The 13,186-nt window shown below is 42.0% G+C and overlaps 2 protein-coding genes across 6 annotated transcripts in view; both read right to left on the bottom strand.

The window, feature by feature from the left end:
• creb3l1 (cAMP responsive element binding protein 3-like 1) overlaps positions 1 to 8,224 on the bottom strand; it is a 31,418-nt gene extending 23,194 nt beyond the window's left edge. The window contains exons 1-3 of one of the 3 annotated variants that reach the window (XM_035625384.2): positions 7,754 to 8,224; positions 7,549 to 7,636; positions 5,850 to 5,925 (exon numbers count right to left, since the gene is read on the bottom strand). In XM_035625384.2, coding sequence (XP_035481277.1) covers positions 5,850 to 5,864 — 15 coding nt within the window. In that variant the 5' untranslated portion in view covers positions 5,865 to 5,925; positions 7,549 to 7,636; positions 7,754 to 8,224. Of the gene's footprint in view, positions 1 to 4,506; positions 4,929 to 5,849; positions 5,926 to 7,548 lie in introns of those variants that run through there. The other 2 variants (XM_047327723.1, XM_035625382.2) reach the window with 2 other exon arrangements.
• A 132-nt stretch (positions 8,225 to 8,356) lies between these two features.
• Positions 8,357 to 13,102, bottom strand: zgc:110699 (uncharacterized protein LOC325371 homolog). 3 transcript variants are annotated; one of them, XM_035625389.1, is made up of 8 exons: positions 12,966 to 13,102; positions 12,117 to 12,221; positions 11,043 to 11,099; positions 10,832 to 10,905; positions 10,328 to 10,466; positions 9,764 to 9,857; positions 9,501 to 9,572; positions 8,357 to 9,228 (listed from the first exon to the last, which is right to left on the bottom strand). In XM_035625389.1, the coding sequence occupies exons 2-8, from the start codon at positions 12,166 to 12,168 to the stop codon at positions 9,120 to 9,122; spliced, it is 597 nt and encodes a 198-aa protein (XP_035481282.1). In that variant the 5' UTR covers positions 12,169 to 12,221; positions 12,966 to 13,102; the 3' UTR covers positions 8,357 to 9,119. The 3 variants fall into 3 exon arrangements, with proteins under 3 accessions (XP_035481282.1, XP_035481283.1, XP_035481281.1); XM_035625390.1 differs by lacking the exon at positions 12,966 to 13,102 and adding an exon at positions 12,360 to 12,473; XM_035625388.1 differs by lacking the exon at positions 12,966 to 13,102 and adding an exon at positions 12,302 to 12,459.
• Between the last annotated feature and the right edge of the window lie 84 nt (positions 13,103 to 13,186).

Genomic DNA, 13,186 nt, shown 5'->3' with positions numbered 1-13,186 from the left:
ATTATTATGGGTCGGTAGGAGAAAGAAGTCAAAGGACAAAAAAAAGAAAACAGAGCATACATCTAAATGTGCTGCGATTACTTTTATAATTTTGGTTCCAGTTTCCAAAATGCAATCCATTAATTAATAAGCCCAAGCATTATGTTCTGGAATTAAATAAAAATAATTAATATCAATACATATCAGACATTATATACGCTGATACTGATATATCTGTTATATACATGTGAAATTCAAATAATCACATGCACTTTACTTATTTTTGACATTTTAATGACGAAACAATCGAGAAAATGGCGAAAACAGATTGAGTGTATGTGTAAGTCTTTTGTTTAAGTTGCAAAAACACTTAACTAATCAAAAAACTGGTGAAATAATCTCACTTCATTTAGCAGGCTTTTCAATAGTAAAAGTTACATGCGATTTTTTTTTTGTGCCGTGTAAAAATGAAATTGCAATTTTGGTGAGAGCTGAAAACATCATGTCATTACGTTATAACGCTGCCTGCCACAGATAAGAAAATGGCAATGTTCTCTCCCGTGTTTGGCTTCATGTGGTGATGAGTGGCTGTGGTGGGTTTGGCTTCACTTGAGCTGCGAGCGAGAGAGGAGGGAGCTGAGGTGGTTACTGTGTCTTTAGTGTGTGTGTGTGTGTGTGTGTGTGTGTGTGTGTGTGTGCCTGCGTGCATGTGTGTTGAGACAAGTGAACTGAACTATAATTCGCAGTAAAACAGCAGAAGAGTATTTTTCCTTCTCACAGTCAGCCAAACACACACACACACACACACACACACTCAGACAAACACACACACACACACACATACACACACACACACACACAGTCCAAGACACACACAAACACACACTGCTGCATGCCTGCTCACATTCCTTCTGAAAGCTCTGTAGCCAATCCGCAACACGCATGCAAATGAGATGGGTGTGTCGTTTAAAGCTGGAGTACAGGGTCTGAGCGGAGAATAAAATAGAATAGAATAATCTGCTTTCAACTTCTTTTCCTGTGTCATGCATGACAGGGATATGAATATCTTTGGGTTTGGGACAGTCGGTCAGAATTGTACGCCTCGACTCTATAAAAATTACTTTGGGCGTGTTTCGTTATTTTTGTTTATAGCCAGTGTTCAGAAACCGGCCCTTAGGTGTGTTTTTACAATCGGTATCTCCAGCAGATGGTTAATGAAATGTAAATGGGTGCACAGTGGTTACCATGGTTACAGCAGCTTTTAGGGCCTTCTTTTGGACTTTTAAACTCTTATCTAGAGTGGGGGAAAATTTGTCAAGTAATTGTAAGTCAATTGACTAAAAAATGATTGATCTTTTTCACTTAGATAATTTCTACAGCTTTTTTGTATTATGTGATAGAAACCGTTTCTTTAAAGCTCTAAATTTTGGGTTGTTTGCTGGACAAAGAGCGACATGCAGAGCTGCTCTGACCTACTACGAGTCCTCAGTAGGAGGTGAATCATGTTATTTTGTGCATGATTCATGCTTTTTTTATTGTGGTCAAAAAGGTCCAAGTGCATGCATGACGCATAGATTCAGCTGGATCATGAAAACAATACAGCAGCAGCCCCCTGTCACACATGTTCAATTCAAACTGCAGCCAAGGCATGTTCACATCTAAAAGGAATTCATATGCATAACAAATGAAGTGATTGAGTTTGACTCAGTGGAGGGTCTACGTCTACGATTCCCTGATCCTGCTCGATCCACTTTCTTCCATCAATTTAGTTAGTTTTTTTTTATCTGCTTGTTATCTTCACACACAACCAGAGGTCTGAATTGCAAATCCCAACACAGGGATGACTAATTCCATTCAATGGAAAATAATCAGCAGCCATTCAATTCACTTCATCTTTTCATTTTTGTCTGTGATGCCCACTCTTTTTTCGCGTCTAAGTCATCATTAGGACACTGCACTGGAAGAGATGAATATCATTCATAACAGTTAGTGTTCGAATCCCTGCTGTCCACTCACTGTGTCGTCTGTTATAAAGCATCTTTGGAACAAAGATTGTTGAGCACAGTGGTAATAACAGTGTTCAATCTCCAAACTTAGTTTAAATACAACACTATAGGCAAAACTGCACACGTGCAGTTGCACTACCTGAATGTGCAAAACTTATATGTGCATATAACAGATTCACATTAGAGCTGCTTTAATCCATATTTTCATCTCAACAATGGATGTCTGCGTGCGGTGTGAAAGACACTGTTCATGGTGAATAGAGACAATGGCGACCCTGCAGTTTGCTCTCTGCTCTCGGTCTTGGTTTTGATGCCTCACAAACGATTGAGTGCTACCTGTGCAGCACCAAGCGGCAGACGGACAAACTTGGCAAACTTTGCATTTAGCTGCTGCTGAGGTGAGTCGGTGGAAAACAAGAGGGAGACTTTCATCATTTCCACTTTGGTGAGGCATAAATGTCAATTTTGTGTTAACAGCTTATTTATGAGGCAAAAATGTGGGCCAATGTGAGTCGAGACTTCCCTGCCTTCTTATATATTTTTACATACAGGTGGGTAGTCATATAGGAAGATAGGGGTGTACTGTTAATACACAAAGTGATTGCCCTGCAACAAGTGTCCACTGCTCATACCCCATCCCTCTCCCCACGACTACAACAAGGAGGATGAACACAAAGCTGGAGACAGAAACAGAAGAATGAAGAGATAAAATGTCTACTTTTGGCATTTCCTCCATGTCATGTCTGATCCATGCAGATTACAGACTGAGGAGCGAGAGACTGAAGTATATATAAGTGTTGGTCCATCAGCCGTCCTTTCCCATGTCCTCAGTGGTACAGCAGCCCTGCCTACAGACTTCACAGCAGAGTGGACTACTTTATTTAGAACAGAGGCAGAGGGGTATAAACCACAAGCAGACTGCACGGCTGACTCACTGTCTAAAATAAAGAAAACCTGTTTAAAGAGAGAATGACCAAGTGGGAAAAAAAGAGAAAGCGACGATAGAACAGAAAGGAGCTGTCGATGTGAGCGCAGCACTCCTCACTGTTTTCATGAATTAGAAGAGTGCAAAGCTCGGTCAAGCACGTGACAGCACGCACAGTGTACTTTTGGCATTTTGTGGCCGGAGGTGCACAACACACCCACACACGCTCTTCATAAATCAAGTCATAAATTTGAGTCAGGTAGCGATCATCTCATCGCGCTGTCACTTTGTCTTATTTTCTCATGGTTTCTGACGCGCAACTTCTTCAGCCAAACGCGGTGATGATTGTTTTGATTAACAAGCAAGATACTGCTCGACCACATCCTGCTGTTCATTACAGCCACAGCTCGTCCTCTAAACTGATATTAAAGACGCAGCGTCTCAGGTGCTGTGGGAGGCGAGGCACGCAGCTGTTGCCCCCGGTAACCTGTTGTTTAGGCTACGGAGACTGGAGAGGTGGGAACAGGTGGTCCTCGAGGAAGCGCAATTGCCGTCTAATTCTTCAGTCAGTCTGAACCATGTGTGTCTTCTGCATCTCTAGTGTCACCTCGGGTGATTTGTGCTGTCAACAGCAGACAGTGTCATAAACGTTGCATATCAACAGTTGATATAACGAGTTGTGTAAAAGTTAGACTTATAATTTAAGAGTTAGATTTTAAGAATGAATGGGTAAAGGCAGTCAAGGTTTTAGATTAACCAACAGACGTCCATGTAATGTCTGGATCTGAAATTACCTTTTACTTCAATTAAAACATTTTCTAAATGAATAGCTTATAATCTACCCATCACACATTCAACGTGGTGGTCCTCCTGTATGATATTGGCTTCCTAAATTACTTATAGGAGTAATTGATCATCAAAATGGTTGCTCAACACTTTCCTGACTAATCATCGATTGACCAATTTGTTTATGGTCTAATACTTAAATTCACAATAAGGCTTGAGTTGATGAAATGAAGACGTTTATCATTGTTTCGGTTGATTAAGAAAAACACTTGAACGGTTAATCAAAAAGTAATGAACAGCAATGCATTCACACACACACACACACACACACACACAAGACTGTCCAGGACATATCAAATCACACGCAGACAGACACACACACACACACCTTCACATTAATAATCAGGTGTGCTATTGACTGGCTGCAACACCTGCCAGCTGAAAACACACACGCACGCGCACGAACGCACGCACACACACACACACACACACACACACACACACAAGTTTACCAGGAACTCTCCACCAGTCTCCCTGGGTGCTCCCAGTAAACACACACTTACGCACGCAGTGTGCGAGCCCCGGATGTAAGTCAGGATCTAATAGCTACACCGCCCTCCCGAGGTCCGGCTCCGGGCGGAACAGGCGGCAGGGGCGCGTTTGATTGAGGGGGACTTTAAATGCGCACAGCTGTGTCCGCGCAGAAAGGCACTGAACAGTTCATACTGGTTATCATTATGCGCAGTGAAATAACGATGAGAAACTGATTAAACGCAGCTGTAGGCGAATGTCAGCTGCATGAAGACTCACCACATTAGTGAGGAAATCTCCGTCGCTGAGTTCCTCCAGGTCCAACAGGTTGGCCCCTGCGGACGGGTAGAGTTTCTCTGCGGCTAAACTGTCTAAGATGCACTCCATCATGACTGCGTGTGAGTGTGTGCAGCTCACTGGACGGACGGACGGACGGGCAGGAGCAGTGTGGACCCGGGGTCTTGTGAGCGCGCAAATCTCCAAATCAACTCATTCAAATGCGGCGGCTTGCGAACGGCTGCCGCGCGCTGCGTCCGGTGCCCTGCCGTTGTACGCGCCGCCCGAATGTGAACCCGGTGAGTCGAGCCGCGTCCCGCTGCCACTTCCCCTCGGTGACAAACTTGAAAAATGTCGAAAATCCATCCAGCTGGGAGCGTGTGGCGGACTCTCTCCCCGCGTTCGCTCCTCTCCCCCACGCGACAATGAATATTCAGGAGGGAGACCACGCCCCTCGGCGTCAAATAACGAGCACGCGCATTCGCAATTAAGTCCGCTCAATTAAGTTTTTAGAGCGAATATTGATATAGTTTTACTCAGTAGGGGAAGTCGTTTTCAAGTTAAAGTAGCAACACAATTATTAAGCTACTTGATTACAAGAAAAGATAATGTAATTTTCTTTTACCTTATTAAAAGTACATAAATATGGGGGGGGGGGGGGGCGTCAGCTACTTAAAGAATCAATAATGAAAGTATTCATCATGTAGACTGGTCCTTGTCAGTGTTTATATGGTTTATAGTTTATATTTATGCACCAAAATGAGAGCAATACTTGCATCTTGTATTTTTGAAGGTAATTATTAAGGTAATATTAATTAATTACTAATTTATGGCATTTTTCATACTTTATTACATGGTTTAAATATAAAATCTTTATCTGAAAAGTAACTTGTAACAATAGCAACTGTAACAGAACCCAGTTTCCCCATGGGTCAATAAAGTATTTCTGATTCTGATTTTGAACCCCAGAAAATTGAAATAAAAATAAATAAATTACAAGTGCCATGTTTTTCATGTATGTATGATTGTGGGTATTACTTCCTGTGACACAAATAGACCTGGGCCTTTCCTTGGGAATGTTTTTCCTGCCATGATGGGTCCAAATGTCTGCTATGTTGAAAGACTGATTGACACAGGCAATAAATATGACACCAGAGTGCATTGGGTCAATCAATCATACATTGGGTGTGATATTACCCCCTATGGGTAAGTGGGACTTATTGCAAATACAATATGACCAGAAAACACTTTAAATATTCCAGTTCTGGTATGTCTGTCAAGACTGTTTTGTTGCCTCCAGCTAAAACACACACACACACATATTAAAGTGTGAAGGAAACAGATACCTCTTTCATCCCCATGACTTCTCACAGTCGCACGTCTCATTCTTCCTCCTCTCATTCTGCCCTGGCTTGTTTCTCCCTTGAGACATTGATGGAGAGAGAGAGAGATTGAAATACCTGCACAGCGGGGACAGAGAGACCATGTGCATTGTGCTGCAGGTATCAGAGGTGCATGTGCATGTACACTGCAGCTCTGACCTGTTACACAATCTGGGTACATGTCATTGAAAGAGACATTTCCAAGTTTGATATTATTCTTTTTAGCCACCGGCACCGACACTATTATAATATCAATCAATCAATCATACTTAATTTATATAGCACCTTTCAAACCAATCCAATGCAATTCAAAGTGCTTGACAGGTGATTGACAAAACGAAGGATGTTAAAAGTTAATTAAAGAAACTTGTGCATACCAAAACGACCAATAATTCAAAGCACAACAATAAAAGAAGGGTGGTTAATTCTTCTGTTAGCATTCTGATGCTCAGGGCGACCAGCATGGCTCAGCTCTGGGACCATCAGTGTTTGTGTCATTCAGAACGTGGAGTCAGACTGAAGTCACACAGTTGATGATTGTAGATTCACCTTGCCAAAACTTTGTCCTCGTGTCTCTGGATTTCGTTTGGACTTGAGGCTCATGAGCAGGATGAGCTGCAGGCCCCTGGCTGCACTGATCAAACAAGGTCAGTGCAAAGGGTGTGGTGGAGGTGGGAAGACAGAGCTGCTTTGTCATGATGGACTACAATGATTACCATCACCCATCTGTGTGTATGTTTTATGTTTCTAACTGTTACATAACGATCTCCTGTTACTCTTCAACCCCTCTCCACCTGACTTGTTGTTTCCTTCCCTGTTTTTCCTGCTCCCACCCCTCCCCTTGTTATCAGTCTCTTTTCTCCATCCAAATATCAGTTTACGGAGGTGTCCCACCCCGAGGCACAGGGTGCCTCCGTTTGTTTTTATTTTCTCACACACATGGGTGTTGTGTAGCTGTGGTGACCTTCCAGTGACTGTCCTACATCTAACTAATCATAATTCACATAAATGTTGGACTACCAGTTGGAGACATTTTTCATGAGATGGTGCCTATTTGACCAGCACCTTGGCAAGCACAGGGGCCATGTGACAACCAGCAGGACAGTAATACAATCAACAGTTGGAAGTTATAGCAAAGTGCCAGTTAAAGAGGACAAGAATAACACAATAAGCAAATGTAATGTAATGCTAAATAATAAGTAAAATAATAAGTAAATGAATGCAAACTTTCAAATGATTTAGTCTTTACAAGTAAACAAGATGTGTCTGTTTAAAATGTTTCGGTACCTTTAACATAAAACCCCGAATAATTTTAAAAAGGAAGCTAGTGTCCACCTCCTCCTGGACACAGCACACAGTCCAGGATGCAGAGTGAGAGCAGCACACAAAGAATCTCTCATTTTTACATACTTATCGTTTCATGTATCATTAGGGGGTAAATAAATATGGTATGTCAACTGCTAATTCGTTAAGAACTCTCGATTTTGATCAATATATCTATTTTAAATAGACCTGATTTGTACAAGAATATGTAGCTCTTTGACTGGCTGTTCATCTGTTGATGCACATCTCGACAGGCGTCTCCCAGATTGGCCGTTGTTGTGACGACACAGGTGTGACTCATCGTCTATTCTGAGCCAATGGGGTGACACGGGATTCTGACCTTTCATCGCCTTGGTGACCACTGTGATGTCAACGCCTCTCGTCTCCGTTCGTTGTTGCCACCGTCCTCCCGCCGTGTCCCTCACTGTCTGTGAGGAGGAGCAGTGGCATCAGAGCGCTGAGGCGGAAAACACAACACTTTGTGTGCGTCTGTGTGTGTCAGTGATTTCCTCACTGTCCACCACACAACCCCCCTCAGTCCTCACATCTTCATCGACCCCTCCGCTGACCCTTAACAGGCGGCGTAGCCACAGAGGCACCCTCTCATGGCTGTGAATATGAATTCATACTTTGATATTAATGACTTGAATGTGCAAACAAGTAGTCACATATCTCCCAGCAGCACCCTGCTCCCCAGAACACCACTATCACCACAACCATCACTGCCCCACCTGAAATACAACCAGTGCTGATGGAAGTGTATACTGACAAGTAACAAAACACAGCATAAAGAGATTAACAACCTTATGAATGTATAAACTTATCTGAGGCCATTAACTACTGGAGGCAGCATATTCTCCTTATGTCTACCAGTAACACTTTAAAAGACTAAGTCTGAGTGAAACTGAGCAGCTCTTGTTCTTTTTCCCTTTCTCTGCTTCTACAGACAAAAAAGATGCCAAAGGAGCCTGACATGTTCCTTCCCTTTTACAGTGGCTCTCATTTTCCGTTTTCTCCCTGTTGCTTCGTTTTTTTCCCAGACTCTTCTCTCTCTCTTGTCAGATGTCTCTCGCTGATCGTGAAGTTCAGAAGTTCATAGTGAGCGACGAGGAGAGAGGGATACACAGGAAGACAGAAACTGAGTTGAATAACATCAAGACTGTAATCAAAGCCAGCCTCATTCTTTACACGCTGTTACATCATCTACACACCCCTGCAACAAGGCCAAGTTTAACTTGTTATTCACCTGCTGATGGATAAATAACAAGATAATTAATTAAAGGATTTGTTTGTGTTCTCGTATAAATTATACATGATAATATAAAAATTATAAAAATCAACTTGTGTGAAAATAATGAGATGGACACAAAAGACAAAAGTACGTGGAAACATTGGTAACATGACATTCAAGTGTGATTCTTAAGCATCTCATTCCAAAACAAATGGCATTCATCTGCTGCTGTTCAGTCTCCCACTGCAAACGGCACAAGGGTCTCCATATACATTTGGCCATTTAGTGTATTAGTCATACTGTGAGACTGAGTCAGCACCAGATGCGAAGACTGTGCCGCCCTCTACTGGAGAATGAAACACAACAAACTACTAGGACAGTCGCATATGGATGTAAAGTAAATCTACGTAAATACACATAACTGAGCATCGCCGTTTAATTATGCTAACAAAATATATGCACCAAAAATTACCAGAAATCCAGACAGGTAGAAGCTGCAGACATAAACTCGAAAACATCCAAATACGGATGTTGCAAATGCGTTGGAAATAGTGTCTTTTTGTTGCAACACTACAGTGCTGATATCATAAAATCAGTCTGGAATTTAAAAAAAAAACAGCAGTGTGCTTATCAAATGTCCCACTGTAACTATAACCTGTGAAGAGTTTGTTCGCTTGCGGTCACCACTGCATGGTCTTAGATCTGGTCAGCTTCCTGGTCAGAGCATGGCGAACCGTCAGCATGTAGGAGCGACGGTCAGGCAGAGGCCGCTGCTGATCCAACACCAGCCTGTTTGACGCCAAATATAAAAAATATGTATATCACAAATAACAGCCCAATTTACAAGAACAACAAATCCAATCCTTTGATGTACATTTCTTTTTTAAACACACAATTTATTTTAATCTTTCCATCTGTGCCCACCTAGCATCCACTCAAAAGTCAAGTCTGCTTACAGATTATTTAGGGTATACTTGAGTTATGTCAGCGAGACCACTTGGAGGAATTGAGATGGAGTGTATGGTTTGTGTGTGTGTGTGTGTGTGAGTGATAAAACACACCTGATGAGTTGAAACACTGCTGCCTCCACAGCCGAAACAGCTTCGGCCACTGACAGCTCCCTGAAAGCACACCTACACAGACACACACACACGGTACATATAGATACCACCAACCTCAAGTGTTATATTCAGAACTAGCAGTAAAATAAACTGGAAGAAAATAATGATTATTTAAGTACAATTGTAAAATAAAACACACAAGACCAATGACAAGGTTTTGCATAAAAACTGGTAGAACCATGCAAACATTGGATAACACAAACCTTAAATCCTTGGCCAGTCTCTGTCCTTCCTCTGCTGTCACCTCCCGTCCTATTTCCAGATCGGCCTTATTGGCTACTAGCACTGTAGGAACAACTGTAACACACACACATATACGGGGTGAAGACAATAAACCAAGAATGATGATGTTATCTTTGTGTCCTGTGGAAATGTTACCTACAGAGCACAGAAGGCTCTACCAAACATGGAATGCATGTCCAACCGGTGTGTGTGTGTGTGTGTGTGTGTGTGTGTGTGTGAAGATGACAATAGACAGATGTCAAACAGAGTATGAACAGAGACTAACTGCACTTTAAGAGCGGACAGAGTGAACGCACTGTTCCTCTGGAGGTCATACAGCTGGCTCTGTAGTATGTTGTTTATTTAGTTCCATTTCATATGTGTAAGTTATTTTTGTAGAGCCTTACACCGTCAGCGACACAGACAATATATTATATATAGTAAAGTTTCTGTGTAGAGATGTCAGAGTTTAAATCATCTTACGAGAGAGACAAAAACTCAACACGAATGTCACAGTCGGAGCGAGTCATTTCAAGTCCCCATACCCAGGCTCTGTTTGGTTTGGTCGATAAGTTTCTTGAGCCGCGGGACCTCCAGGAAGCTGAGGCGCTGTGTGATGGAGTAGAGCAGCAGGAAACCGTCAGCCCAGCGGATAGATGCCTCCAGAGCAGCCACGGTGCTCTCCTGGAGAAGATCATGTCCCGTTAAAGTAACCGAGTGGGGGGAAACTCTGACTCAAACCAAGATATCATAAATACATTGGGGAAAAGATTTAATTGACATGATTAAAAGTAATGAGGTCGAACTAGTTACATTAACCTCCTTTTACCAGTTGTTATACATTATGCTAAATTAAGCTATTACCATGTTAACTGTAGCTTCATATTAGTGGCAAAGGAAACTAATGCCAACCCTTTTACAATCCTCCTGAGGAGTTACATAAAAATAAAACAATTGTGTTCAAGATTAGGTTGGGTTTTCAGTTATAACCCATGATCTGGATCTGATGCCAATTACATAACAACATATGTTTTGTGTACAACATCTACCTTACACCCAATGTCCAAAATCTCCAGGTCTACAGCTTCCTGGTCCACCACCCGACTACACCTGTAGGTCACCTCTTCAACACAAACACATGATTTTATTTCATCAGTCAGAGGTAGAAGGATGCAGTGATGTAGTATAAGCAATGCATCCAATTATTTTTCCTCCATGTCCGTGATGTTTACTGTAATAAACACTTAACTGCAGTCTTACCCTTTTTGTGGTCGTACTCGCCAATGAAGCGCTTGGTTATGAAGCGAACACAAAGTGCTGGAGACGAAAAACAGACTTGGTGACTGAAGCCAGAAACACAACAGCTACTCACAAACTAATTATCTTGTATGCTGCACGTTTAAACAAACACAAAAGTCAGATTTACACATTTGCACATCTGATCTTATATGCTCATGTCACATTATGTGATCGTCACTTTGAGAATAATCCTCTTTGACATGTTTCCCAGCTGGTTTAAACAAATGCACAAATGCTTTCTATGTTTGGGTGGAAGGAGTCTGGACGGGTTTTATGTTTGTTTGACTTGTGTCTGAGGGCTCACGTTCCCTCCTGCCGGACACATTTAAAAAGGTTATTTAGGCTGGCTAGAATTGTTGAGCCTTTACAGAATAGTTTTCCTTTATTATTAGGGATTATTTCTAGGGATTACAGTTATTTTTTTCACAGATATTTTTGACATAATGCACTGAGGTTCAGCTGCCTCTGAGACTTCTGCCGAGGCCCAAAGCATCAAATAACATGTCGTCTTTGTCACAAACTAAATTCCACTCACTTCCTCTGTGAATTTAGCCTTTAAATCCCTAATGGAAGCATGATATGCATATAAAACTATTCCTCCAACACAAAGACCTAACAGAAAGCAATTCACTCTAACATTAACTTAATGCAATTAACTTAGTCACTCACATCAGACTGCTCGTATTAAGTTGTGTAAAAAGAGCACAACAACAAAGAGAAAAAAGCATTTCCCAGCAAAGGAATTTCCACCATGAAAGTGTACATGATCGGAGACAGGCTGTGGTCACAGAAATGGTCGGATACGTTTCCACTTCAGCGCTCGGGAAGAAGGGACGACCTCGGACCGGTGTAACTTTTCCATATTTAGCAGAACCTCTTAAACCATGACCAAAATTTAACCAGGCACCTTTTAATTCCTTTAGCTTTTTTTCCCCCCACATGATGACCACGTGACCATGTGTCAAACCTGTGCTACTCTTCCATAATCCTGTCGGTCGGTGCATTTGTCTTCCTGTCGTTAGTCTGTCAGGTTACCTGTTTTCCCACTGTTCTGAGCTCCCAGAATGAGGAGTTTAACTGGAACCATTTTTCCTGCCGGACCCACGATCAGTCCTCCGCTGCTTGTCCCAGCATGAAAACCTTACAGAGAAAAGCAGTGTCACAATATATTTTAGATGGCTAAAGAACCATAACTTGAATACAACCTCAACAATACTGACCTTTAAGTGTAAAAGAATTCCAGATATGGAGAGGATTTAAAAATAATAATGAACTCACAGTGTTCAGTCTCAGACACTGAGCAGACGGGGAATAAAGAGATGGGACTGTCTCCTCTCCTTTTCTGTGTGTTTAAGTGTGCCTCTCTGCCTGTGTTTGCTTTTAAGGGCTCTCTCTCTCTCTCTCTCTCCCTCTCTCTCTCTCCCTCTCTCCCTCTCTCTCTCTCCCTCTCTCTCCCTCTCTCTCCCTCTCCGTCTCACTCTCTCACTTAGGGAACAGTATATGACAAGAGCCATTTGTTTGGAGGAGCCATTTCCAGACACCAGTATCCCATTTTGGGTCCACTTGTTTTAGGGATGTAACTATAACCCGAATGCTAACTCTAAAATGTAAAAACATGTGTCTATGAAAAATTATGTTGCCCCAGAGTTTAAAAAATGTGCTTCCACCTCACTTTAATAGTTCTGAAACATTGATCGCTGCTGAATGTTCAGACCCAGCTCAATTTTAAAATGTCAAGTGACCTAAAGGGTAAGTTTTGGAATATGGGTGTGGTGTTGTGCGCCAAAAACAAACACAGAAACCTTCTGTAGCTTTTGAAAAATGTACTGTTTTCTTTCAGATAATAGTTCCACAACAAACAGCCTGAGAAAATGAGTCATTTACCTCAGTCATGCAGCAGCCCTGACAAGATCTCTGAACTCTGTCAAGCTTCTTTCAAAAATCCTGAAAGTCAGCAGACCTGTGCACAAAGTCAGATTTGACCACATTTCTTTGCGAATTATTAGTCAAATGCTCATTTGTGCCTTTCTCCGCAAAGGAAAACCTGTAGATTTAAAAAAAGTTCACGATGAGGACAAACAGACATATGACCGCAACACAATGAC

Source organism: Scophthalmus maximus, chromosome 2, assembly GCF_022379125.1.
Source record: "Scophthalmus maximus strain ysfricsl-2021 chromosome 2, ASM2237912v1, whole genome shotgun sequence".
Taxonomy (NCBI): Eukaryota; Metazoa; Chordata; class Actinopteri; order Pleuronectiformes; family Scophthalmidae; genus Scophthalmus; species Scophthalmus maximus.
The sequence above is the reverse complement of the archived record's forward strand: the minus strand, read 5'-3'. Positions and strand labels throughout refer to the sequence as shown.

Coding starts and splice junctions, on each gene's coding strand:
- zgc:110699 (XM_035625389.1), bottom strand. CDS start 12,168: ATGGTTCCAGTTAAACTCCTCATTCTGGGAGCTCAGAACAGTGGGAAA. Junction 10,467..10,831: donor TTTTGGACATTGGGTGTAAG/GTAGATGTTGTA, acceptor GATCTTCTCCAG/GAGAGCACCGTGGCTGCTCT. Junction 9,573..9,763: donor AGACTGGCCAAGGATTTAAG/GTTTGTGTTATC, acceptor GTGTCTGTGTAG/GTGTGCTTTCAGGGAGCTGT.